Source organism: Vombatus ursinus, unplaced genomic scaffold, assembly GCF_900497805.2.
Source record: "Vombatus ursinus unplaced genomic scaffold, bare-nosed wombat genome assembly UNPS02003567.1, whole genome shotgun sequence".
Classification (NCBI taxonomy): domain Eukaryota; kingdom Metazoa; phylum Chordata; class Mammalia; order Diprotodontia; family Vombatidae; genus Vombatus; species Vombatus ursinus.
In genome coordinates, this window is record NW_020943345.1 from 162,022 (window position 1) to 189,817 (window position 27,796).

The window sequence follows — 27,796 nt, forward strand, 5'->3', positions numbered from 1 at the left end:
AACTAAGGATAAAAAAGTTTCAATGATTTTATCACAGGATAAAATGTAACCATTAACTAATAACCCAAAGGAGTTAACTAACCCATGCTGGCAAAGTTCAACATATTAGTTTGTGTAATCAAAAATTTAAGCAATAAAAACACTGTATTTTAATCAGTTTTTATTTAAACATGTTTCAAGTTTAATAACTACAACTTCCAAACAACATTTTGAAAGATAAAATACCTTGCTATATTTGAGTTTTTAACTTCTCCCCTCCACACATGCAATTCTAGTTCTTATGTATATTTGAAAAAACTGAGAAGTGAAATAATTTCTAAAGCACTTAAAATTTTCGAGGGAATTGAAAAACCATCTAACAGAAATGAAGCTTAATTTTTCATAGGTATATGAGATTTTGCATGACAGACTGAAGTTTTACTATATAATTGAATTAAAATACATAAAACAACAAATATGATTAATGGTTTTAAAATAAACAAATCATTTAAAGTGTGTTTAACAAGCAATCAGTCTTTTAAGGCCACTATAGCCAGACAACATAGTGGCATCTCAAACAATTACAATAGGTATTGCTGCAAGTTTTCAGTAAAGTTGGAAGTTTTATTCAATGCATATATCCTCTAAGATTTTGGGCAGGGGAGACAGAATATGTAAAGTTTTCAATTCTTGCTTCATTCTTTCACATTTCCAATTAATTTAGTATTTCTCATGTGTTAAACCTAAACGTCAAAAAATGCAAAATTTGAAACTCATTTTACAAATAGTTGTCCTGTATTTTTGTCTGTTGAGCTTTTTTTTTAATATGCTATTAATCATCTGTTCTTTAACCAACAAAAAACCAGCAAAAATTATCACAAGAAAAATTAAGAGGTATTTATGAAAGATATTTAAAAAAAGAAATTTTAATACTAACATTTTAAATTAAATATTTTGGAGGGGAGAAATAGAAAATGAACAACTTTAACAAGCAAACAAGGAAACCTTGCTTTGAATACTTTAAATATTTTTTAAATAGTTGGAATACTTTAAAACTTTCAATTTGTGGTCAAATCCTTCACCATAGGATAATGCAAAATACAAGGAATCAATTACCTGAGGGTAAACTTTTAAAATTTAACTTAAAGGTGGCTGTGGAAGAAAACTGCAAACTATTTCAAGATGATTACTCATTCCCAAATTTTTCATCTATATATGCAACTTAGTAAAACACAAAGTTTTGATCTGAAGTAAATCAACATGAGATTACTTCTTCCTTTTTAATTTCAAGAACTATTAGAAAAAAAATTTATCTCTTATTATCAGTTCCTGACATTTTATGTAAGAATCTGATAAATACAGAAACTTTTTTTTTATTAATTTGGTTGTTTTCAGGAAACAGGTAACAAAATTTAGAGGAAATACTATAGATTCTATGTTATTATTCTTGAATAAGTTTTCAACAAAAAGTATTTGAAATCTCTTCTCAATTTAGCATATATAACAAAAATGTAGCCAATATTAATCTCAAATTTCAAAATAAAAATTAAATAAGAAAAATCTAAATTAAATATAGAGTATGACATTTATAGGGAACAAAGAATTAAGACATATATGATTTCCATTAAGCCAGTGTTAATTTTATAACACATTCAACATTTTAGAGGAAAATTACATTGATTTCCTTTGAGAGGTTTTTGGATTCTTGCTTCTTATTAGTTGGGGTTCCATACCACGAACTGTTGTCTGATACATTCCTTTCACATCAATATGCTGATAACTAGAGGGATTTATGACTACACTTGGAGGCGCTGGCAGCTGAAGGTCATGAGTTGAAGCTTCTTCTTGATTTAATAGTTCTTCACTATATTGTTGTAGTAGTTTTCTATTCATTCGTATCTCCTGGACACAGCTTATTAACTGTGAAAGAAAAATTCAAGTTATTGACCCTGTAGAATGGAAAGAATTTTGGATCTGAATTTAGAGAAGCTAAATTTTGAATCCTTACTTTCTCATTTACTACTTCCCAGTTATATCCTCCCTGTAAGTATAGTTCCTTCCAACTCTAAACCTCATTATTTTTGTTTGAAAAGAAAATAAATGAAATAAGTTTATAAGAGTATCATATTCAAAGTGACTCATCTCACAAATTGGCATTCACAAATAAAGAATTTAAGATCTAGAAAGTAATGTAATTTTCTTAACAATTTAGTTTATATATATAAAATGTAATATTGATATAATAACAGATAGTTAGTAGAATAGATATAATCCAATAATATAATATACAATATTATGTATCAGATGCATATAAGTATACATACCTATATGCCTAAATTTAAACACAGAAATCAATCTATCATCTATCTAGCTATATCCAACTAGCCAATCCATCTACACATATTTTTTCAGAACAAATTGTTTCAACATAATGATCATGAGTCAGAAATTAAGTTGTTAGGAGCTAAGCAACTTCAAGAATATTTTCCAAAATAATCTTTTGTTTCTCTGCTTTAAAAAAAAGTCATGACTATGCAACTATTGTCCTCACTTATTTTGAAATTTCTAAATAAGGAGCTTGGTGAAGTCTATAGAAGTGTGAAAATAAATTTACCATTTGCTGTCTTAATGATACATCATTGTATATGGCTTCTCTATGTTTAGCATCTTGTTCCTGGCGGGCATGCTTACTTAATGCCAAGGAATATACTTGAGTTTCTGTCATATGTGTATTTTCTTTCTGCTAAAGCAAAACACAACACAAAAACAACTCTTAAATTGAATTTATTTATTAAGCATTTATTACAGACCAATATGCCACACTTAGGAATACAAAGTAAACCCTGTAAACTCTGAGGATCCTTATTCCTACTCCTGATTTAAAAAGACTTTAGATACCAGTACACAATCATTTATTAAGTACTTACTGTGTGTCAGGCACTATATGACTACAATTACAATTACAGACAGTCTCTACATACAAAGTAAATTAAAAGATTTGGAAGTATGTTGAAAGTGGCACATGGGATGTGGAGGTAAAGAGGAGGACCATTCTTGGGACAGTGATAATTAATCAGTAACAAAGGGACAGGGGTGGAAGTATGTTGTGTATATAAAAATAGAAAACCAATTTGACTGGATTGTACAATGCATAGATTGGAGTGGAATTAGGTTGTTAAATAGCTTTAACTGACACAAAGAGGAGTTTATTTTATTTTGTACTAGAGATTGAGCAAGAAAATGACATAGTCACTCAGTGTGTCAGCTATGTGGAGGGGAGACTAATGAAGGAAGAGAAAAAAACAGAACCTTTAGCCTTGTTTACCCTTGCCTTTATTACTCAGAATAACATGATTCTCATACCAATTATAAACAATACATTTTTGATATTCTGACTTTGCAATTTTAGCCATCAATAAACTGAGACTATTATATAGATGAAATGAAACATATAAATATTTATATATATATATATTAACATTCATATTAAAATTAAACTAGAAGTTGTAGCCAAATAGAATGGCTGACAGTTTCATTTGATAGATAAACAAATTGAAAGAACAAAAACAAAAAAATCATGAAATTATTTGTAAAAGCACAGTGAAATATAAAAGTAAAGAGAAAAAGCAAGATAGTCATTTAACTTACAACAGCTGAAATTATATCTTCAAGAGGTTGAATCTTCATTGACATCACATTGTTGGTAGCTTCCTCTATTTTTTCTCTTCCCTGACTAATAAGATCCTGAAATGGATTTTTGATAAGTTTTTAAAATATATATGTATACACACATATGTAACTGTTAAAATTAGGTAAACTGAGGCACAAAGTTCTAAGCACAATAAGTTATTAGTAAAGCCCAAATTTACCAATTAATAGATCTTAGTAACCTAAAACCCCAAATGAGGGCGATAGATCTTATCTATTCTAGGAAGTAAAGAACAAAGAATGAGAATAATGTAGGTGACATTCTGGGGTTGAGGACAACACTACTAGTCACATAGCTGAGGCATGGGGAACAAATATGATTGGTTGGAAACTGGGCTAGACAGAAGAATTCCTTGAGGTGAGAAGAGAAGAGTTATTGGCAGGAAAGCTGGATTTCTGAACTTAAGTAAATTACAGGCCAGCTAAACTTCTGAATGAAGGTCAGAAACAAAGAACCATGATTCAGGCAGTTAAAGAACAATAACAATTATAAATAGGATCAATAGAATCATCAAGAGGTCTTTCCTGGTCCTCTCTGCTCACAAACAATTAATAAGTATTTTTTTAATTTAAAGAAATTATACTTTATTTTTCTCAGTCAATAGAAATCTACCTTCTTCATCCCTTTGCAGTCTAAACCTCTTCTCTACTTGAGAAAGTAAGAAAAACAAAATCCCTTTTACGTATAGGCAAGCAAAACAAATTTCTGCACTGACCATTTCCAATCACGCTCTGAGTCATTCACTTTTCCATCAAGAGATGGACATTCAATGCAATAGGAGAATTCCAAACCCTCCTGATGAAAAGACAAGAGCTCAACAGAAAATTTGACCTTCAAATACAAGACTCAAGAGAGGCATAAACTTCCCCCTTTTCCCTTTTTTGTTAGTGCTCTCTCCCCTTTTCAATTAAACATATATTTCATTATTTATATGTAGATGTGCACATACACACAAACACATATACTGCAGAATATAAGATGTACTAGGGCATTAAAACCTCACAATCCAATGCAGAAAGGCAGAAATATTAAATGCATCCTTTTCAGATCATGATGCAATAAAAATTACATGTAATAAAGGGCCATGGAAAGATAGACTAAAAATTAATTGGAAACTAAATAATCTAATCCTAAAGAATGAATGGGTCAAACAACAAATCATAGAAACAATCAATAATTTCACTCAAGAGAATGACAATAATGAGACAACATACCAAAACTTTTGGGATGCAGTGAAAACTGTTCTTAGGGGCAGTTTTATATCTCTCAATGTTTATATGAATAAAATAGAGAAAGAGCAGATCAATGAATAAGTCATGCAGCTAAAAAAGCTAGAAAAAGAACAAACTGAAAATACCAAATTAGAAATTCTGAAAACCAAAGGAGAGATTAATAAAACTGAAATTAAGTCAACTATTGAACTAATAAATAAAACTAAGAGCTAGAAAAAGCAATAAAATAGACAAACTATCTTTGAATGGAATCAAGTATCCAAAAGTGAGCAAACTCTATCCACTACACTAAAGAATCTGAAGGTTTGTCTATTTTATTGCTTTTTCTAGCTGTCAGTTTTATTTATTAGTTCATTTACCGTTATGCCCTCTTTCTCTGCCTATTCTCGTTTTGTTCCTTTCCTTGTACAGCCCTTTTGAATTCTGAACATTATTATTAAGCCAGTATTAACAAATGATCCTAATCACTGTGCATTTATTTTGTATATATTTTCTTCTACTTATTTGGGAACATGTCAGCTCTTTGAAGGCAGGGACTCTTTTTTAAATTTGCATTCTAGAAAAATGCTTAAGATTCATGTCCATTGTTTGACTAGTGACTACAAGACAGACAGATAGAGACAGATGGACAGACAGAGACACTGACTGCCTTTAAATTTCAATGACTCAGATTCAGATTTATATTTATATCTCTTTCTTTTTTCAAAACTTACTTCCAGCTGCTGATGGCTCATTGATGAGAGGGCTTTCATATCAAAAGGCATAAATGGAGGCTCAGAGCTGAAACTGATGGTAGGCAAAGGGAAATGCAGAGGTAGGTCCTGTGAAACAAACAAAGAGACAAAAATAGTTTCAAATATTAGGGCTTGAAACAAGCAATTTAATACCACTTACTGACATTGAAAAATTGTTGATATCTATAGCTAGAAAATTATTGTCACACAAACAAAACTACCTGCATTTTCGTAAATTGATAAATGTGACAACTACAGTGTACTATGCACAAGGCAAATCTAAATAAACAAAGGGAAGAAGAAAAGAACACATATATGAAAAACTATAGTCATTCTTTTTGCTGTGGCAAAATAAGGGAATGACTAAACAAATAATGATATGTGTATGTGATGGAATGAAAATTACTATCCTGTAGGAAATGATTCACAGGATGATTTCAGAAAAGTATTATTTGAACCCAAGTCTTCTTGGCTTCAAGGCCAGCTTCCCGGGATGCTTCTCATTCTGAGGTCTGAGTATTAAAATAGGTAAATTCTACTATAAATGTTTTTAACAATACTATATAGTTTTGAATATACCATAAAGGAATTAAGTGACTCAACCTTTTTTTCTGCTTCATATTCTGCCCATGCTGCTTTTCTTTCCTCCTCAGTCAGTTCTTCTTTTTCTTTATGGTCCAAAAGAGAATCATGTTCATGATATCCTACTATGTATTCTTTATGTATTTGAAGCAATTCTGCAAGGATTATGTCCTGTTTAAAGAAAAAAAAAAGATAAATTAGCATTAAATCTAAGAACCAGAACATGTTTTCTTGACAACATGCAGGTCAGCCTTAAATATCTCATTTTTAATTCGACTTTATTTTGTGACAGTCAGTGTAAGAAAAGAGCAACAGAATCATAAGAAGTAGATTAGGGTTAGGGTTAGAAGTAGATTAGGGTTAAAAATTGCTTTTGCATGCAACTGGGAAATAAGATATACAGGCAATGGGGTATGGAAATCTATCCTGCCCCACAGGAAAATAAAAGGGGAAGGGGATAAAAGAAGGGGGGTTGATAGAAAGGAGGGCAAATTGGGGGAAGGGGTATTCAGAATGTATGTTGTCTGGGTTTGGGGGGAGGGGCGAGATGGGGAGAAAATTTGGAATTGAAAATCTTGTGGAAATGAATGTTGAAAACTAAAAATAAATTAATTTATTATACTAAATTATTATATACTAAATTATTATACTAAATTATTATGATTACTTTTAAAAATTACTCATAAAATATCTCTCTTTTATACTAGGCTTAATAATAATTAAATTATCATATATACTTTTGGCAGCATAGGAGTATCCTTTTTCTTCTTTTCTGAATTAGGATCATCTAGTAAGTCTGGCTCAAATGTATAAAGTTCAGTCAGTTTATTCAAAGTAAAATGGCGATCAACTTGCTGTTGATCAACAATGCGAAAAGAGAGTGATTGCTTGGTTACTTGACGTTCGTAGATCTTATCTTCCATAGTTCCCTGTATAAGAATTTGAACCCATAAATACATAACATATTCACATTTCACTACTATGAAATTTTACTTCAAAGATTTTGGTTTTGCATAGCCAGTGCTTGATAACTTGAATCCACAAAACCAGATGTAATTCTTTTCAATTACTGTTAGTCTGCTTTGTGAACTCCATCATTAATATCATGCCAGTTAACCACGGGTGTCCCTAAGGTTTGATTTTAAGCCCTTTTCTCTTTACTCTTCCTTTTGGTAATCACTTTTTACCATCATCTCTATGCTGATGACTTCCAGATTTTCAAAATGAAAGTCTTATAGACATCCTACAGTAAACATATACAAAACTGAACTCTTTCCCCTTAAACCTTTTGTTCTTTCATACTTCTCCATTATTGTTTAAGATGCTACCATCTTCCAATCTCCCAGCTTTGGGACTTCAGTATTATCCTCAATCTTCCTTATTGTACGTATGCAAATCTTGCCAAAGACTGTCATTTGTATGTTTACAAATCTCTCACATTTAACTTTCTTTGTGCTCACACAACTAACACCTTAATTTAGGCACTCACTACCTCTTTTCTGAATGACTACAATGACCTCCTAATTGGTCTCTCTGACTCCATAGATTACATCCTATTCCATTATTGTATTTACTGCTGCGAAAGTGACTTTCCAGTATTTTCTTTTTCCAACTATCTAGCAATTAGCTTTTGCATATAAAAACACATAAGACTCACCAAGTCCTTTGAGCGTCAACAATCTACTTTGCTGACTCATTCAGATATTGGGATAGTCTGCTTCTAGAAATACAAGCTGCTGTATAATGATGAGGCCTCAGATAGCCATTTTTTGAGCATTTGCAGGCATTCAGTGACTTTCCTATGAGCTGACTGACTTGTCTCTGAAGCTTCCTTTCTTTCCTGAAGTTTCAATTTACTTCTGCAAGAGGCTTTTTCTAGACCCTCTCAATGCTGATTGCTTCTGGTATACTCTATATATCTCAAGCAACAGAATTGTTTGCATGCTGTGAGGTCAGTAAGAGAAGGGACTGTTTTCTTTGAAATCCCAGTACTTAATACAATGACTGGCAAATATACTGTTCTATATTACTATATGTGCGTATATGTATATCTATATCTATATACATATACATGTATGATATTAATTAGGGGAGGGGAATTACTTGACCAACGAACATATTTTGAGATGGCCTTGTGTGTTTATGGAAAATACTCAAGTTGATTGTATGTAAAGTATGGAATGTCATTTTGCTTACCCATAATTACTCACCAGCTTCAAACTTTTGCTTGTACTTTCAATTTGTTATATGAAAAGTTGAAACTTACCTGAGCTAAAAACCTGTACACAAAGACTGGTTTATTTTGACCAAAGCGATAAACCTGGAATATACTCTGAATGTCATAGGATGGATTCCAAGAAGCATCAAAGACAACTACTCGATTAGCAGCTACCAGATTAATTCCAAAAGACCCTGCTTTGGTAGAAATAATGAACAGCTGGCCCCTACAAATTTAAAAAGAAAAAAGTAAGTAGTCTAATAAAAGATTATTCTTATAATATTAATAAATTTGTCATGAAATATTGCCTTTATGAGTAAGAAAATACATAGGTTCATTTGCCACATGCCAGAAACAGAAGCATATAGACAAAGAATGTAGGCAGACAAAGTATTTCAGGTAGCAATAACTTATCAAAATATGAAGGGAAAAGCACACTGACATTTAATCAGTAATCTCTGATTAACTTATTTTTCTTATTTATTCAATTAAGAAACATATACTTTCTTTCTTCCAGTATTTCCAACCCCTAAATTAAGAAGGGGAAAAATGGAAGAAACAGAAAACTATTGTCACAAATATGCAGACAAACAAAATAAATTTCCCTATAGATTAAATCCAGGGAAAAAAATGCATGTCTCATTCTGCATCTTGAGTCTAGAGTCTAGGTAGACAGGTAATCACTGGTCCTTGGAATCGCGGAATAACAAGTAGTTAATATTTCTGCAATTACTTAGGTCTGTCTTTATTTCCATGATGAATGTTTTGTACTTGTGGTCATGTAGATCTTGTGTGTCTGTTGGTAGAAATATTTGCAAGTATTTCATACTATCTGTAATTATTCTGAATAGAGTTTATCCTTCAACTATAGTCTGTTGAACTCTCATGTTAATAAATATAAATACTATTGTGATGTAAATTTGACATCTTGCTATTTTATTGAATCTACTGTTTCAATTAACTGACTGGGTTTTCACTAAATAAACCACAAGATCATCTGCAAAAAGCATTCATTTTCCCTCTTTTTTCATGCTAATTCTCTCAATTTCGTTTCATTCTCTTATTCGTACAATTAGCATTCTTGCACTATATCAAATAGTGACAATGAACAAAAATATTTACCTTAATTTTAACGGAAGGATGCTATCTTATTTTCACTACAAATAAGGAAATGGTGACAATCAAAGACAGTATTGATGCATAATGTTTGTGTAGATGACTGATATTAACATACAACAGAGAAAAGGAAAATTATCTAATTTTTTCTTTTAAAATATATTTTCTCTGATAAGGAAAATGACTTTAGAATGGAAAAACAGGAAAAACAGGAAAAAGTGTCTAAAACAGATTGAAATCTATGAAAATGGGGCAATTACAAGGTTATAAGGGCAGTTTTCCTTGAGAATTTCTTGAACTATGATGTCCAGGCTTTTTTTTTGATAATGGCTTTCAAGTAGTCCAGTTATTCTTAAGTTATTTCTCCTTGTACTATTTTCCAGGTCAGTCATTTTTCCATTGAGATATTTCACATTTTCTTGTTTTTTCATTCTTTTGACTTTGTTTTATTGCTTTTTGATGTCTCAGAAGTATTAGCTCCCACTTGGCTAATCCTAATTGTCAAGGAATTATTTTCTTCAGGAAAGTTCTGAACCTGTTCTTTTGGTGGTAGCAAAACAAAACAAAACAAAACAAAAAAGAAAAACAAAACAAAAACACAAAAAACTGAAAACATATACACACACATACGTGTGCATGTTTTAAAGATGAAGTAGTTTACTAGAAAAATGTAAAAGGCTTAAATGTTCAAATGATGGCACCATAACGAAATGTGAAGGAGGAAATGATAATATGCTTTAAAATACAAAATTTGCTATCTTGTACTTAAGATGCATGATTTATTACTAATGAATCCAAAAGTCAGATTTGCAATTTATTATGTGAAATGATTGAAAGAAGATAATAAAATCAGATGACTAGAGAATTTCAAAATAGAATTTGAAAAGAAAATGCTAGATTACAAGGATTTGCAAGTGTAATTAACAAAAACTGAGAAGGGGGAAATAATAGGAAAATAGTTTTCTAGTTAGGGGGAGTATCTGTTTTAACTGAAAATTTTTCAAGAAATATGCACTGGATGCCAGATAAAATGAGTAGCAAAATCACTTTGAAGATAACAAAGAACGAAAAAGGCCCCTATAAACTGGTAATGGTCTGCAACATAAATGAGAGAGGAAAAAAATCTACAAGTACCCACCTCACATTAGTTTCATCATTAAACTCTTTAGCCGATTTCTTTCTTGCCTGTGCACTTGTGGAACCATCCAAATGATAATAATCAATATTTCGAAACCATTTTCCTTCACCTACATAATTAATAGTAATTAATATTATTGCAAGGTTAGCATTTCTAGGACAATATTGAATAATAGTGGTTATAATGGGTAGCCTTGCTTCACTCCTGGGAAGACTTCTAGCTTACCTTCTTTACAGATAACACTTGATTGTTTTAGAAAGCTACTACTTAGTTTAAGGAAAGCTCCATTTATTCCTATACTCTTTAATGTTTTTAATAGGAATAGGTGTTGTATTTTGTTAAAACTTTTTCTGCATTTATTGAGATAATGATAAGATTTCTGTTTGTTTTGTTACTTTTATATTATATTATGCTACTAATTTTTCAAATATGGAACCAGCTCTGCATTCCTGGTATAAATTCCACCTGCTCATAGAGTAGAATCCTTGTGATACATTGATATAACTTCCTTTCAAGTATTTTATTTCAAATCTTTGAATCAATATTAATTAGGGAAATTAGTCTATAGTTTTCTTTCTCTGTTTTGGCTCTTCCTGTTTAGGTATATTTGTGTTAAAAGTAATTTATAAGGACTCCGTCTTTGTCTATTTTTTTCAAATAGTTTATATATTTTTGGAAATAATTGTTTGGTAGAATTTATTTGTGAATCCATCTGGACTTAGAGAGATCATTGATGTCTTGTTCATTTTTTTTCTTAAATGGAGCATGTTCTATTTTCTTTTCTGTTAGTCTGGCAATTTTATTTTTATATTCATCCATTTCACTTAGATTGTCAGATTTATTGGCATATAATTGGACAAAAGCACTCCTACTAACTGCTTTAATTTAATTTCATCTTCAGTAGTGGTATACTCACCCCTTCTTGTTTTTTATATTGGTAATTTGGTTTTCTTTCTCTCTTTTTTTAAATCAAATTAACCACTGGTTTATTTATTATGTCATCTGTTTTTTCATTTTTTTCTCATAAAACCAGCTCCTAGTTTTGTTATTAGTTCAATAGTTTTCTTCATTGATATCAAAACTTTTTCTTTTCAGAAATTCAGCATTAAAGCATGACTTACTTACCTTTATAAATTCGAGGTTTGTCTTTATCATCTGACATTTCCTTACTGCCCAATTCAAGAAAATCTTCAATCAAATCCAGAGATATTAGAGATTGGCTAAACACCAACCTAGGAAGGAAAAAAAGTGCTGTTTATTGAAATTGCTTTCTATTATATATTAAATTTAGTTCCATTTTCTAAATTAAATATTAAATTTAGTTTGATTTTCTCTCCCTTGGATTCAGTCTTCCTTATTTTTATTTAATGAATGTCAGTTTTGTGCAGAACACTGTGCTGATTAAGTGGTATGGAGACTAAAAAAGCACATAAAGTGATGGGTTCCGGTTCTTCAAATTTTTTTTATAAAGGAGACTAACTTGTAACTAAAATTGTTAAAATTTATTTCCTAACAGAAAAGAGAAAAAAGTCCATTTTTTGCATTTTCTGGCCATTAAGTAAGACTTTAACAGAAATAGTTGCCTAAGGAAAGGTGTGAATTTCTCTGAGAAGTATTTGAGACAGCAAACAAGAATTAACTCTTACCAAAATGAGCTTTCTTTAGAAGATAGAAATATAAAAAATGAAATGCAAACTTGAAATATGCTATTAGAAGAATAAGTAATTTAATTTAATTATACTGGGATGAATACAAATCCATTTTTTCAAGAACATATTATGTTACTCACACTTTATCCCCAAGTTCTTTGGGCATTTTAAGAATTTCAAAAAGAAGTACCATTTTTCCAGAATGTTCCAACACTGTAGCATCAGAATCTGTAATAAAATCTTTGTACCAGCCTGGAGGAGGGCTGCCTGGATTTGAAAAGTATGTTGCTCTTTCTAAAATACAATACAATACAAAATACAAATATAGAAGTATTTGTTAAAGAAATCTCACAGACATTGTTATTTTCGTTCATTTATTATATGCTCTTCAATTTAATTGCTATAAATGGTCCTTTGTGTGATTTAGTTTATTCATCTGTTTTTTCCACTGAACTTTCTATAAACATTAGCTTACTTATTACCTAAGAAGTTCTTTGTTTTAGAAAATAAAATATAGGAAAAAATATATTCTCAGAAATGAAGTTTTGTTACTTTTAAACTCAAAGAATGTGGAAACCTTTATTGGAATGGAAAACCTTTATTGGTTTTATTTGTAATCTTTATTGTGGAAACCTTTACACAATTTACGTAGACAATAAATCTGTTTTTAAAATTAAAGGTCACTGTTTACTCTACCCAATCTAAACAATCTAAACTACAGAATTAGTAGGTTCTGAAATAATGAGATCTTAATGTAAACTGTAATGTGACTTTAAATTTTGTAATAATAAACCCACTGCTTCACCTGCCAAGAAATTCACCTAACCCTAAATAAATAGCTGACATCATATGATCAATATTTTTTGATCCTTAGATAAATGTAAAAGTTTACTTCTACATTAGACTCACTTTCTTCTTTTTTTATGGTCATTGATGAAATGCTGGGCAGCTCATCCTTATTTCCTTCACCGCCACCTCTGGATCTTGAATTCCATACTTTAATTACTTCTGCATCATCACTTCCACTTGAGCCAGTACTTTCTTTCCCTTCGGCCTTTTTTTTCCTAGAAAAGATTATGAAGTAAAAAAATTAAATCTGTAATATAGGGCTACTTTTAAAAGTTTAAAAGTTTAAAATAAATATTTAAATATTTAAATTTAAAATAAATATTTTCTGGTAAAATGCTGATATTTTAATTCAGAGAATATATATTTCTGGAAAATGCACAAATTTTAGCTTTCTAAAGGACTTAAGTGTGGCACTGCTTATTCTACAAAAAATTTAAACTTTAATACAATATTTTATACATTCAAAGGTAGATTGAAAAATGTTAAAAAGTTTAAAAATATTAAGTCATTATTACTATTCTTTTATAAGTAGTCTGATTTCCTTTAATTGTTAATTTTTAAAATTCCAAGAAAACTAAGGTGACAAGAAAAACAAAAAAGGAAACTTTCAAGATATTGTGAATTTCTAAGTGCAAATTCTATGATCTATATGTATATGAGTATTAGTATATGTAAATGTATGCATGTGTATATGTGCATATGTATATACATATATTATATACATAATACATGACAATTTACAAACTATAATAGTGAGAATATACACAGACAGATCTTCTTTCCTAGCTAATAAATGTTAGAGTAAAATTTAATATGATAAGCTATTACATGAGAATGACAGTTACTTTGAATTTTATTACATTACTATTGCTATTTATGGAAGTTTGAAATAAAAAAATACACAGCATTTTTATACAAAGAAAGATTCTATTTACTTAGGGTAATCATTTGAACTTAAACTCATTGAGGTTTTATCAGAATCTGATGGTATGAATTCATCCATCCTGTCTTCATCAAAATAACCCTGAAAGGAAAAAAAAAATTAGATTAAAAAAAATTTGCTAATCATTACAATTTATCAAAAATGTAAAAAGATTTTTTTTTTGCTTATTTCTTTTACTGTAAAGTGCTTAAGGCCTCTGTTAGTTTCACTCTCTAACCCCCATAGTATAGACTATGGGCCATGGAATCAGGAAGTATTCATTCTACACTATACCTTCAACACTTAAGGATCATCAAATAAGAGCTAAAAAGATCCTTAGACATCATTTAGTCTAAACTCAGACTTTTGAAAAATCATATAAGTGGCAATTCCAAAATGTGAAAAGATACGGTTGCTGTGCTTTACCACAACACCACAGTTACATTTTCCAATGTGTAATCCTGTGCAATTAACCTAATGTCTGGGCACTTTGGTTTTCTCGTCTGTAAGATGGGAGCAATCATATCAGTGGCACTAATCTCATAGATCTAGTGTAAGTTTAAAATGGTGATAATATATGTGCACAAATGTATGTGTGCTCTGGAAACCATAAGTTGTTATATAAATATTATCAGTACTTCACACACAATTACACTACATTAACTGCACTTCTTTATACTTCCTAAAAATTAGAAGATACTATTTGCTATGTTCTGACAACCTTTGTAAAGAGGGGATTAGTACTATCTGACTTTTTTACCCAACCCCCAGAAATAATCACAAGACTAATACCATAAAATGCAATCACAAGATAATGAAGTTGGTTTTTTTTTAAAGGCAATTGGGGTTAAGTGACTTGCCCAGGGTCACATAGCTACTAAGTGTCAAGTGTTTGGTCTGAAGCCGGATTTGAACCTGACTTAAGTCTGGTGCTCTATCCACTGCGCCACCTTGCTGTCCCGGTAATGAAGTTTCAATGCATTAGCAAGAAGACTAGCTGAGCAATCTGCTCCTGTGTGGGGGATTTATATGAATTATATGAATTTCAGAGTTTTTAACTTGCTTGGGCAACATTCGCTCTTCCCTACATGTGCCTCATTACCATTATAACCTAGATTTCAGCCTATTCTTTAACTATCACTACATGTAAAATATGGCCCTGGGATTGTAGAGGGTTATTTGTTTAGTTACTCTTCTATACCATCTTAGCAAATGGCTTTCCTACAACTATGTTGGCTGACTGTTAATAATAAACACTACATAGAGACTCAACTCTAAAATGCAAGCACAAGCTGAAGAAATAGCCGAACAAATAAAAAAGTATTACAGGTAAGGAGTAAGCTGATGAAAATAAACTTTGCATAACCCCTACTTTTCAAATGATTATTCACAAAAAATATTCTAAAATGTTTAGAGAAACCTGGGACAACTAAATTGAGTGATATAAGAACAATTTATACAAAGAGGTAAATTAGACAAACAACTTTGGAAACTTAAAAACCCTAATCAATGCAATAGCCAGCTCTTAACTCCACAAGACTTAAAATGAACTTATAATGAAATGTACCGAAACTATACTGCCCTCTTCTTCAAACAGATGCTAGACTACGGTGCAGAAATAACATTTATGCATGTAGATTTGCAGTCAAATATTACGCAGTTGAAGAAGTAACATACTAGTAACTTGGGAATAAAGACTTTGAATATAAGGTTTTGAAAGAAAGAAGTGAGGATTTTTATGAATGAAAGCAGTACATTCTAGACATGTATGCGTGCAAAGGTACAGGAGTTAAAGATGTAATGGTAAGAAAGAATATTTTCTTGAAACTCAGTGTGTATAAGAATAATAATATATGAACGTGGAAAATATGTTAGGCTTGCTTACAAGGAATTTAAACATCAAATAGTGTAGTATACAATTGATTCTAGGGCAAACAGAGAACTGCTTAATGAATAAGGCAATGATTTAGTTAGACATATTGTTAGGTGAAATACGATATTGGTGATGACAGCCTGAATTGAAATGGTAAATGTAAAAGGTATTTGGAATGTAGATATGCCAAGATTTGACATCTATGTGATATGAAAGATAATTAAGAGCTAAAGTTGATGCCAATGTTACCTGGAAACCAAAAGTAAAAATATCGATACTTTCAGTAGTGGCAGTCCAACAAAAATAAGACTGGTTTCAGATACGATGAATTTGAAAAATTTCCAGCTTAATTAGTATGGAATATCCAGCAGGCAACCAGTGATACTGCAAACTCAGAGGTGAGACTGATGTGGGAAGCAGGTAATCAAGAGTCATGGACAACACTACAGAAGGGTCACAAAGAATGAAGTTTAAGAAAAGACCACTAAGTTTGACAATTAAGAAACTTAGTAACTTCAGAGAAAGAAATTTTGGCTGAATAATGAGAGGCCAGATTATACAGAGTTAAGAAAAGTTAGCAAAAAGGTCGGAAGGAACTATTATAGACAGCTTTCTCGAGAAATTTTGCTACAAAAGGAAAAGATGTGACAATACCTGGCAGGAATAGATAGATCAGGTGCATTTTTTGAGAATGGGCAAACACAGACATGTTTATAGGGAATAGGAAAGAAGCAAGAGACAGGGAGAGAATGAAGATCATTAAAAGAGTGAGGATGACATTGTTTCTAATTCTTCTTTACAACATGACTAATGTGAAAATAGGTTCAATATAAATGTATAAGCTTATATCCAACTGAATACACTGTCTTAGAATGGGGGGAGGGGAGAGATGGGGAGAAAATGTGGTACTCAAAATATTATGGAAGTAAATGCTGAAAATTATAAATAGTAAGGATAACAGAGGGAGAAACACTGGAGAAAATGAGATGGAATGAAATCAGACTACTAAATAGATACTTAAGTATGAATATCTAATTTACCTTGTTTTCTTTGCTAATATAGTCCAGCTGTAAGCACCACGGATGAGTCCAAATTCTGCTTAATATTTGAAAGTCCTGGAAGAGTTTTGCTCCTGCTTTTCCTTTTCCCCCTTCACTAGTACTTCCTTTCCCTGATAATAAAAGGCATATAAGTTAAATTTTAGAATGTTCAAATTTTCTCACTGGAGAAAATCAATACCACTGTCTAGAGTTACCTCCATTTCAACAAGAATCTAAATATGTTTTAAATGTTTAATAGATCTGGAGGGAGGTAAAACTATTGACATTAAAAAGATCTTATTACTTATAACTCAATACTTATTAGAGAAATATAAGAACAAGGGTTGCCTACTGAGGAAAAGACAATAAAAATTTAGATGTAGGAAAGACAGTAGATGCACAACTGTGTCTAGATCAAGTTTAGAACCTGGGAAATCTAATTGTGAGATGACTTGAATATTAGAACATTTTTATTTGGAATCATTAATTCACTATACCATAATCATAAATTCATCTATCCCATAAGTCTAATAATATATTCCGTGTTCTTTTAACTTAGGCTATCTCCAGTCACATCACATCCATTTTGACCTAATGTGGTTAATGGTGTTAAGATACTAGTCCAAGGATAGGTAGGTGGTAGAATGGATAGAATATTGGAGCTGAAATCAAGAAGACCCAAGTTCAAATACAACATTAAGCACCTGGAAAAGCCATTGTTTGTCTCAGTTTCCTCTGTAAAATCAAACCGCAAACCATTCTAGTATCTCTGGCAAGAAAACCCAAAATGAGTCAACGAAGTGTCTGGCATTATTGAAAAATGGCTGAACAAAAACATTTGTCTATACCCAGATTCTACCAGACCACTTTTCAGTTTTCCCAACAATTTTACTAAATAGTGAATTTTTATCCTGAAAGCTTAAAATCACTTAATAATGTATCCTTTACTCTATGTCACTGATTTGATAAATTACCACCTTATAATACAGTTTAAGATCTGGTACAGTTAACCTCCTTCCTTTACTAGATAACGGCACATATATCTCCTTTAGTCTATGAAAAAAATAAATTATGGGAATTAAGACAGAATGTTGCATACAGTATCCATAGGTTTTGCTTAAATATCTTCTTTGTAATTTGAGAGGTTTTCATTTTTTGTGAATCTTCAATAACTTTTATTAACTTCTACTATTTTCATATTTTGATATAAGTATGCCTCTGGTAAAAATATGCCATGATAGCAAGGTCCAAAATTTACTTACTCATTTATTTATATGAATACTCTAAAAAACATTTTAGGATTTTAGTATAGTAACATTTCCCTAAAGATATGGAATGTTTAATAACTGCAGATACAGTATATAATCACAATCAGAAAACCTACCTTTACCTGAATTTTGTTAGTATTTTAATAAATTCCCCTTGTGCTCCCAATTTATTTCTAAAAATTTTTTTATCAGAATATCCTGTGTCTGTTTTCTAAGGATGCTATCAGTACAAGTTTTGTAGATATGATAATCTTTGAAATAGAATCTTTTTTAAATAAAGATTTAAAATGTTTCTAAAACCCTTGTTTGTGGAATAATTCTGATCTGCCTATATATTTGCAATATAGGCTGTAATCATTATAGTCTACCAAGTGTTTCCTAGTTTACCTTTCTTTCCAAAAGTTTCACACAAAATTGTCATCAAATTCCTTATGTTAAGCTCACTATTACTAGAAAATACAGTCAGATTATAGTCACAATGTATTATTTCAGAATGATTTGTGAATACAAAAGATGTTAAATTTTTCTTACTGGGAGCGTGCTTCATTCTGCACTTCATTCTGCACTATTCTTAAAATGAGGATAGTATGAGATACATCCAAATTTTTAAAATAATTTTATTTGAGGAACAAATGAGCCCTTACAAATTAACATGAAAGAATAATCACACAAAGTAATTAAAAAATTTTTTTTACCTGTGAAGTGATCCAAATAGTACTGGTAAAGCTTACATTGAAGAGAAGTCATTCTTACTGCTAATACATACTCATGTTTGGGTGGTAAAAACTTTGTTAATGCTGTGTAATCTTTTCTCTGTAAAATAAACAAATGAAAATAAATTTATGTTCTCACAATATAATTAATTCTGGTATATTATAGATTTTTTACATATAATACAGATCTTTCAAGTAAAACTGACTGAGTATAGATGAATATAACGTATATTTTATATCTACCTGAACACAGCCAGCTAACATTTCATAGAGAATATGGGCACGCTTTTTCATTACTCGAACATCTGCCACAGTGGAATCTGCACACTGGCCATTTTGAATTGGATTTATGAATCGATTCCTAAATTCCTTAACAGAACCAAGTAGATTCTCTTTGATAAAATTAACCATACAATGATCTAAGAGAAGAAAAAGAAATTGTCATTTTAAATATATCAAACTTTATTCAACTAATTTTATATCATTAATGCGACAATGATGAACAAAGATTTTTTTTAAATAAATGAGATCGATGAAATGTGAAAATTCAATTAGCACTTGCTAAATCATTATTTAACAATCCAACTATATTTGAAGATGTTGCTAAGCACGTTTTTTGGAAATAGTTCAGAAAATGTAGTGATAAGCAAAACTTTACTAATATTTTTAAAACACAAGGACATAATTTAAGAAAAATTTTAACAGAAATAAATAATATAATAATTGAAATAATTCAGACAAGTTAATAAATAAAATAAAAAATTTTAAAAAGATTGTAGGTAAAGACATTAGGAACATAAATCACATCCATGCTGAAAAAGTAGCTCAGAATAACTCAGAAGGGAATAGTACTTACATTCAATTAGATTATTTTGTAGAGGTGTTCCTGTTAAAATAATTCATCTTTTTGAACGAATAGAATTCAGAGCTTTGGATACAGCTGAAGCTTCATTTTTTAGTATATGACCTTCATCACAAACAACAAAATCTGGGCCTACCAAAAAATGTTTTACTATTATTTAACTCTGTAAAAATTTATATTAATTAATGATTATCTAAGTTCAAACTGCACAATGGAGCTATGACTAAATATGGAAAATATGTGCTAGGGACCCACATTCGCCAAATGAGGAGAAATATCAATGGATTAAGAGTAAGAATATCTGAAGCAAGGCTTATACATTATCTGACCAAGAACATGTCATTTAAGGTTGATTTATTTTATTTTTTAAAGGTGTCTTTTAATTTTTATACTACATTTTCTGATCTGTTCAACCATCCACATATTCTATAATGCAAAAAATCATACCTGAAAACAGAAAAAATTGCAGCCATCTATCATATGAATATTCATATCCTTAAATCCCACCTCTCTATACAGAGGAAGGACATGTGCCTGTCTCATCATCTGTCCACTTGAATCAGTATCTGTCATTGCATTTTGCATTTACTTATTTATATCAATGGACAGATTATTTTGTTGGTTCTACTTACTTTGCCAATTAGTTCATACAATGTTCCATTCTCTGAATTCTTCAAATTTTTGTTTATTATGTAAAATACAGTATATACTTATATATAAATTATTGTAAAAATAGAAATTATTGTAAAATATGCCAATTCATTCAAAAATCACAACTGGCTGAAACAGTATCTAAATATGAACTAATGGCTTTTTTTGGCTGTGTTCCCTCTCCCCCCAATACAATAGGTATTTATATTAATATATGGAATGTATATTTTTCTTTCTGTCTCTGACTTCCTTGGCTCAAGGAGCATTAAAAACACAGAAACCTTTTTATTGTACACAATTCCAAATTGTGTTCCTGAACTGCTGGACAAATTTACACATATACCATTAGTATAAAGGATATATGAATTTACATGGCATCACCACCTTTGACTCTTTTGACCATTTTTCACAAATTTTATTATTAATTACAAACACATTCCATGTTTGTATTGCTATTTTGTGAGAACTTTTCATATCACCTGCTTAATTATCAAGTGAAGACCAGTTTTATTTCATACCTATGCCAACAAATGACAGTTTTTCTTTCCTCTGAATTTCCCACTTCAGATGAGGACAAAGTTATTCCTGTTGATTTTTTTCTGAACTATACTAATAGTTTCCTAATTGGTTTCAAATCTCTGAGTATTACAATTTGTCCTCCACAAATTTGTCAAAGAGAGTTTCCTAAAGCACAAGTTGTGACTCTGAATCTTGAATAAAATATTAATCTCTAGAATTTATTTATCTATGTAAATGATAAATATGTAAATTAGAATAAAATAGCAATAATATGTAAATTAGGATAAAAGCTCCTTAAAGCAGAAACTACATATATGTTAATATATATGTAGCTTCATATTCCAAGCACCTCTCACAAAACCTGGTATATAATAGAAATAAACAGAAATAATGAAAATAAAAAGTGTCTTAAACCTGTACGGTATAACTTGGATGAAGGAAGAACCGGGTTTAAATCCTGTCTCAGTTCCATGTCCCTGGAAAGTCACTTGACTTCTCTCAGACTCAATTTTCTCATTTAAAAAATGGAGATAATAATTATATCTTCCTCAAAAGTTTGCTGAGAAAACTAAATGAGAAAAAAAGCACTTCGCAAAATTAAATTTTATTATTAAGTGCTATAGTCCATATCTCTAATATGAATGCTGACACAGATGACTTCCAATGTTCTAACCAATTCAAAATTTATAACTCTCCTTTCCTCTCCAAGACTACTTTGGATGTTCAATAAATATTAGCAAAAATATAAAATCAAAATGTGACTTGAAGTTTCAGTATTAAATACATTATTTTACCTGGATCGACAAGAGTTTTATTAAATATTTCTTTTAAATTTTTACTCTTCACATTTCATCCTTGTACAAGATTTCAGTACATTTCATAGCCAATGACCATAACACCACCATTGTCTTGCCATTTTTGTAGTAAAAGACTTCGGTCTTGAGGGCATTTCTTGGTTGCTAATTCAGATACCTTGGTAAAAAGCATATTAAATATCAACAGATATTTTTAATCTTAAAGAATACCAAAACCAAAATGTTTCAATAAAATATTACTCAATTTCGTTCAATTAAAAATCCTAAATTATGTATTAAAATACATATTTAAAAATACATGTTAAATATTGTCTTTAAAAACCTAAAAATTAAAAAAATTCATGGCACTTTAAGTTTTTTGTCATCTTCTAATCCCTCCTGCCATTTCTCAAATTCATTTATCCAGTTAAGGATGGTATTAAGGGGGCAAACCACTAAACCTGTAGTAAAATTCAATTTGTCACACAGGAGAACTGTGTGAAGAAAAGTTACCACCTAAAAAAAAGAAATCAAGCATTCTTAGTTACAGGATGACATATACATAACTGAAATCAATAATTTTTAAACTACTTTAGAAATGTTATAATATCATATTATATATAATATCTAAACAACTAAAAAACTAAATAACATCCCAAGCAAATTAATGAAGATTGAGAAAATTACCCGACAGATCTATGGATAAGGGAAAAATTTATGACCAAATGAAATAGAGATTCATAGGCAGTATAATGGATAATTTTGATTACATAAAATTTAAACAGTTTCTGAACAAAACTAATGTAGTTAATAGAAGAAAAGCAGAAAACTGGTGGTTTCAGGAGTGGGGGTAGAAATCTTTGCAGCTTCATCACCTCTAATTTGTAAGTCTCATAATTGTCTTCTTGCTTCAAATCTTATCTTCACTCCAATACATTCTCCACACTGACTCCTCAAGTATATTTACTAAATGACAGCCCTCTGACTATATAAATAAACCCAGATGTTTATGTTATTCCTTTATTTGTCTTTAAAGTTCTTTATAACCTGGATCATTTCTATCTTAACAAAGATGATTCACTTTAGCACATTCTATGACTTAGCTAAAACAACCAGTCTTTCATTCCTCAATGAACATTTCATCTCATCCCTGTTTCTTTATAGTTTGTTCCTAGCACCTGAAATATACTCAACTGATTTTCTTAGCTTTTAGTGTCTTTATGACAAAATCACCTTCCATTTTATTTTATATAAATTATCATAATCATTATAAATATTTATTAAGTACTACTGAGTTATCAAAGTGTTTTTCCTAAACTTCAAGTCTACCCATGTTATTTCTCTTCACAATAAATTTCAGTAGTTTCCTATCTTATGGATGATGAAATATAAAATTTTCTGATTGGCATTCAAAAGCTTCATAATCTGGTCCCTCTATATCTTTTAGTCTTCCCTTCTTTGCTGTTTCTCCCACAACACACTTCATTTCTCTTCTCCAGGAATTTTTTCTGGTTGTTCTCCATACATTGAATGCTCTCTTTTCATCTCTCTCTGTCTGGCTTTCCTGTAGTCCCTTAAAGCTAGTACCATCCCTCTACAGATTACCCCAAATTTACCAAATGCATATTTTTATCTAATTCAATTGTTTCTTCCATTAGACTATGAGCTCTATAGGGTGAGAACTCTCTTTTTCTTTACTTCATATTCTCAAGCCTACCAAAAGTTCCTACCCTTAAAAACCTTTACATTCTCAAGGGGATACAAGCAAGAGACATGTCCATATGATGATCTTTAAACATATATAAAATGAAAATAAGATTCAAGAGGAGTAAAATCTAAAATCTACATTCTTTTAAATAGATGGGAGACAATGGTCATGAGAATTGAATAGGGTAATAATTACAGAAGCCAGGATGCTATGTGGCTCATTATCAATGTGTTTACTCTCTGAAGATGGGCAGGTGAGGACTCAGAATATTTTCCAGTGAAAGTCTTGGTCATTAAGAAAGGAATATCCATAATTCTGAATCATCAAGAAGTATAAAACATTTTAGGACATTTAGTATGTACTACATTAAATTTCAAGATAAGGTAATAATATATGACTTATCCTGGATTTTTATGGTATCTTACCTGTAGTGTTTTCCCAAGACCCATACAGTGGGCAAGAATGCATCCTGAGCCTGGTGATTTCTTGGTTTGTATAACGGATTCACAACAGCAATCCCATGTAAACTGAACACCTATGTAAGACAAATTAATAAAAGAACCTTAAAATCTGTATAATTTTTTTGAGTGAAAATTTCTAATTTTTAACAAGAATTATGGAATGGGATAGGAACTATGTTCATATTCTCTGAGTCTCCAGGCCTTTGCACATGTTGAATATATGACATATATTTGGTAAGTTTAAGTTTAAAAAAATTATTAAATTCACATTTGCTAAAGATAATTTTCATCATTTGTTTCATGCTTATGTTTATTTAAAGAAATTTAAATGACTATATTTAATAGCTCCAATAATTTTAAAATAAAATGCTTAAAATGCAAAACAAAACATAATACACACACATCCCACAAAAAATTTCCCTTTTACCAAAGCATGCAAATTATAAATTAAATGCTTATGTGTCAAAACAACTGAAAAAGAATTATGCAAACAAATAATTTAAAACTGTATTTTAAATATATCAATATATACTTACCATCTATTTGATGAGGTTTCAATTTAGTAACCAAGTTTTTATGAATCTGAACCAAAGGTTCTTTGGTTTCTTCATCTTCATCTAAAACAAGCTTGATTGTTATTGGACACTCAGTAGGTGAAGCATAACTGTTTACCACCTGCAAGACAAAGGGAAAACAACAGTTGACTGTCAGGAAAATAAAAACAGGAACAATTAATGCATTAAATTCTTTTTATCTTCAGCAAGCATGGATTTAAGAATTTTCTTTTCCCTTCAATTGAACTCATCAAATAGTACACATTTAACATAGGGAATGCATTGGGAAAACTGAGAGAATATGATCATAGTTTCTATCCTCAAGTATCACATTCTATTAAAGGTAATTAATTGCTTCTGTTTTAAACATTCTGGGTAACTCCAGTTCTATGAAAAAAAATTTTCCAGAGAAAAAAGTTAACTCAGGAAATCACAGATTCAACAACTACTGAAGTCATCAAAGTCACAGTCAGAACTAATAAACAAGAAAGAAGTTAATGGCTTGAACAGAGTTTAGACTATGGGAGAATACTGGATAGATTTGCATAGAAAGGAGTATCATTATCCTCAGAAATGCAAGGCATAGTCACAAAAATTAATCATGTATTAGGGCATAAATACCTCAATGGAAATTAGGAAATGGAAAAACAATGGAAATGAGCTTGATTAAGTACTTCCAATAAAAGTTAAAGAGATAAGAGTTCCTGCAGAAGAAAATTCAGCAAACCTAAAGACTCCAAGAAACAGGTTAAAATTTTTGACAAAAAACTAGTGAATAGAATCTCAGAGATTAAGTTTGGACTAACACTTTACACCATATTCTGAGACAGATTCCAAACAGATACATGTTAAATGGTCGCATCATAAAGAAAAATTAGAGGTGCTAGAAAAATTACCTCTTGATAAATATATGGTAACAGATTCATGATCAAATCAAGGAAAGAGAAAAATACAAATGATAAAATGTGCAATAAAAAAAGTGATCCCAATTGCCCAATCAAAACTAAAGCAGTCAAAATTAGAAGGGAAAAAGGAAAAGGAGGCAGGGAGGTGGAATCTTAGCCCTTTAACAGAAACTTACCAAAGCCCAGTGGTTATCAGCACAGGAGTTCTATGTAAATCCAAAACAGTCAACTTAAACAATATTAGGAATGCTTCCAGGTCAACTTTAAAGTCATTAGGTTAGTCTACGCAGCCTTGAAGAATTTATGATTAACAGGAATTCAAGAAGAATCAAATCTAACATTTAGTAATTATTACCTCTCTTAATTTTTCTCTTTCTTGCTCTCTTTCAGCAAGGCGTTTTCTCTTCCTGTCTTCTTCTTTAAGTGCTCTCTGTGTTTCTCTTTGTAATTTATAATCTTGAAGGATATTTCTAATTTTCTTTCTACATTGTTCTGGTGACTCTGACTCATCATTTTCAGAATTGCTCTATAATAATTTGAAGAAATCATTAAATATAGGGAAAAAACACCCAGAATCCAATACAAACAACAAAAATGAAATCATTATTCAATGCATATAAAGGTAAGACTTTAAAAATATATAGATTCTTTTCAATTCTAGCTCTCTAACATATCTTAATTTAAGGAGAATACTTTAAATGCACAAAAGTACATGATAAGAAACAACTATGACATATTATTTTGAGTGTCTGCTATGTTTTTAAAAATATCAAAGATAAATTTGCAACAAATGCAGTAATTAAATGTAAATGAAGTAGAAAACAAATTTAGCATGAATCTCATGAGGTACAGTGTTGGTGAAATATCATAAAATGAAAAAATGCACTGAGAAAAGTCATTTCTTTAGTATGGCTAAATATGCATTTAGGAATAGTAAATGGTTACAGGATATATTACTAACTGTAACAAAGATAATCTATGTTTTAGTAGAAAAGTACTAAATATATCTAGCTGTATTACATTATGTCATAAAATGTAGAATGAATGCATGCATATATCTTGGATAAATTAAATATATCATCTTTGAAAATTAATCTTTACTTTGAACTACAAAGAACCATATAGGCATGCATATTTTAAAACTGGTTACATATACAAAATGCCAGAGAAAGGATAACCCATTATTGAAAAAAAAAGGCTAATGTGTACCTTATTATGTTTACTTGATAAACGCTCCCGTACTTTCACATGTTTCCTTTTCTTCTTCTGTTTGTAACTTTGTTGATTATTGTCTGCCTTTAAATTTTTTGCTGACCTGATGGTGAATAAAGATGAAACTGAGTGTCATAATAAAACGTAAAGTGATCCTAAAATGAATACCAGTGGAGAATACACACACATACTCTATCACAAATCAGTATCTCTATTTCTATTTTTCCATTAGTCATTTTTCTAACCTAGAAATTAAGAAGAGAGATTACATTTTCTCCAACATATGGCAGGGAACCTAGTTAGACTGGTCAGATTGATGACTCTCATCAACTTCTGGTAATTCATATGGACACAAACGAGAAAGGATTATTTCACACAATATTGTGAGGTTTGGGTAAAATAACAAAAACAACAAAACAGCAAACAACTAAAGCATTACCTTCACCTTCTCTTACATTACCAGCCTTTCACTATAGTACTCTGTTAAATGATATTGATAATGTACAAACCTATGATCTTTTCCTTTTGTTTATAATTTTTTCAATTAAAAAGCATTTTTATTAAACTTACCTCTTTCATTCAGTTACAAATAATAATTATAAAATAAAGCCCTCAAAATACAGTTGTGTAGTCCAGCAAAACAAACTCCCACATTAGCCATATCTGAAAATGTATCTCTCTCTACATTTTATGTTTATTTACTCTCAGGCAGGAAAAAGTGTCATATTTCATTTTCCTTCTTTTAGAGGCATGTTTATTACTGCATTAATAAGAATTTTAAAATATTTGAAAGCTGTTTTCCCCCACAATGTTATCAATGTTCTCTTTTCACTTCACTCTGCATGAGTCTGAAGTCTTCCTATTTTCCTTTGAAATTGTTCAAGTTTTATGGTACAATGTGGTACAATAATATTTTATTATATTCATATACCACAGTTTGTTCAGCCTGTTTCCAATAAAAGTACACCCACTAATTTCCAATTTTTAACAACCACAAAAAGAGGTACTATAAAAATTTTTGCAAGTTGGCAAAAGGAAAGGGTTATTCTAAAAATTTTCTATAGATATAGATCATTTTCCTCTTTCAAGGTTTTGGTGGAATATGTCA

At 30.5% G+C, this 27,796-nt stretch overlaps 1 protein-coding gene across 1 annotated transcript in view; it reads right to left on the reverse strand.

Moving 5' to 3' along the window:
• Positions 1–1,650: 1,650 nt before the first annotated feature.
• Positions 1,651–27,796, reverse strand: part of LOC114052369 (transcriptional regulator ATRX-like) — a gene marked incomplete at its 5' end in the record, with an annotated part of 47,007 nt that continues 20,861 nt past the window's right edge. Inside the window, 22 exon segments of the mRNA XM_027874935.1 lie at positions 1,651–1,899; positions 2,594–2,722; positions 3,628–3,723; positions 5,634–5,741; positions 6,258–6,407; positions 6,974–7,165; positions 8,503–8,680; positions 10,709–10,817; positions 11,834–11,940; positions 12,498–12,651; positions 13,267–13,421; positions 14,142–14,230; positions 17,042–17,172; positions 19,005–19,122; positions 19,266–19,441; positions 19,879–20,016; positions 21,849–22,026; positions 22,218–22,364; positions 23,982–24,091; positions 24,554–24,692; positions 25,832–26,002; positions 26,686–26,791. Of these exon segments, the coding sequence (XP_027730736.1) occupies positions 1,651–1,899; positions 2,594–2,722; positions 3,628–3,723; positions 5,634–5,741; positions 6,258–6,407; positions 6,974–7,165; positions 8,503–8,680; positions 10,709–10,817; positions 11,834–11,940; positions 12,498–12,651; positions 13,267–13,421; positions 14,142–14,230; positions 17,042–17,172; positions 19,005–19,122; positions 19,266–19,441; positions 19,879–20,016; positions 21,849–22,026; positions 22,218–22,364; positions 23,982–24,091; positions 24,554–24,692; positions 25,832–26,002; positions 26,686–26,791 (3,130 nt within the window).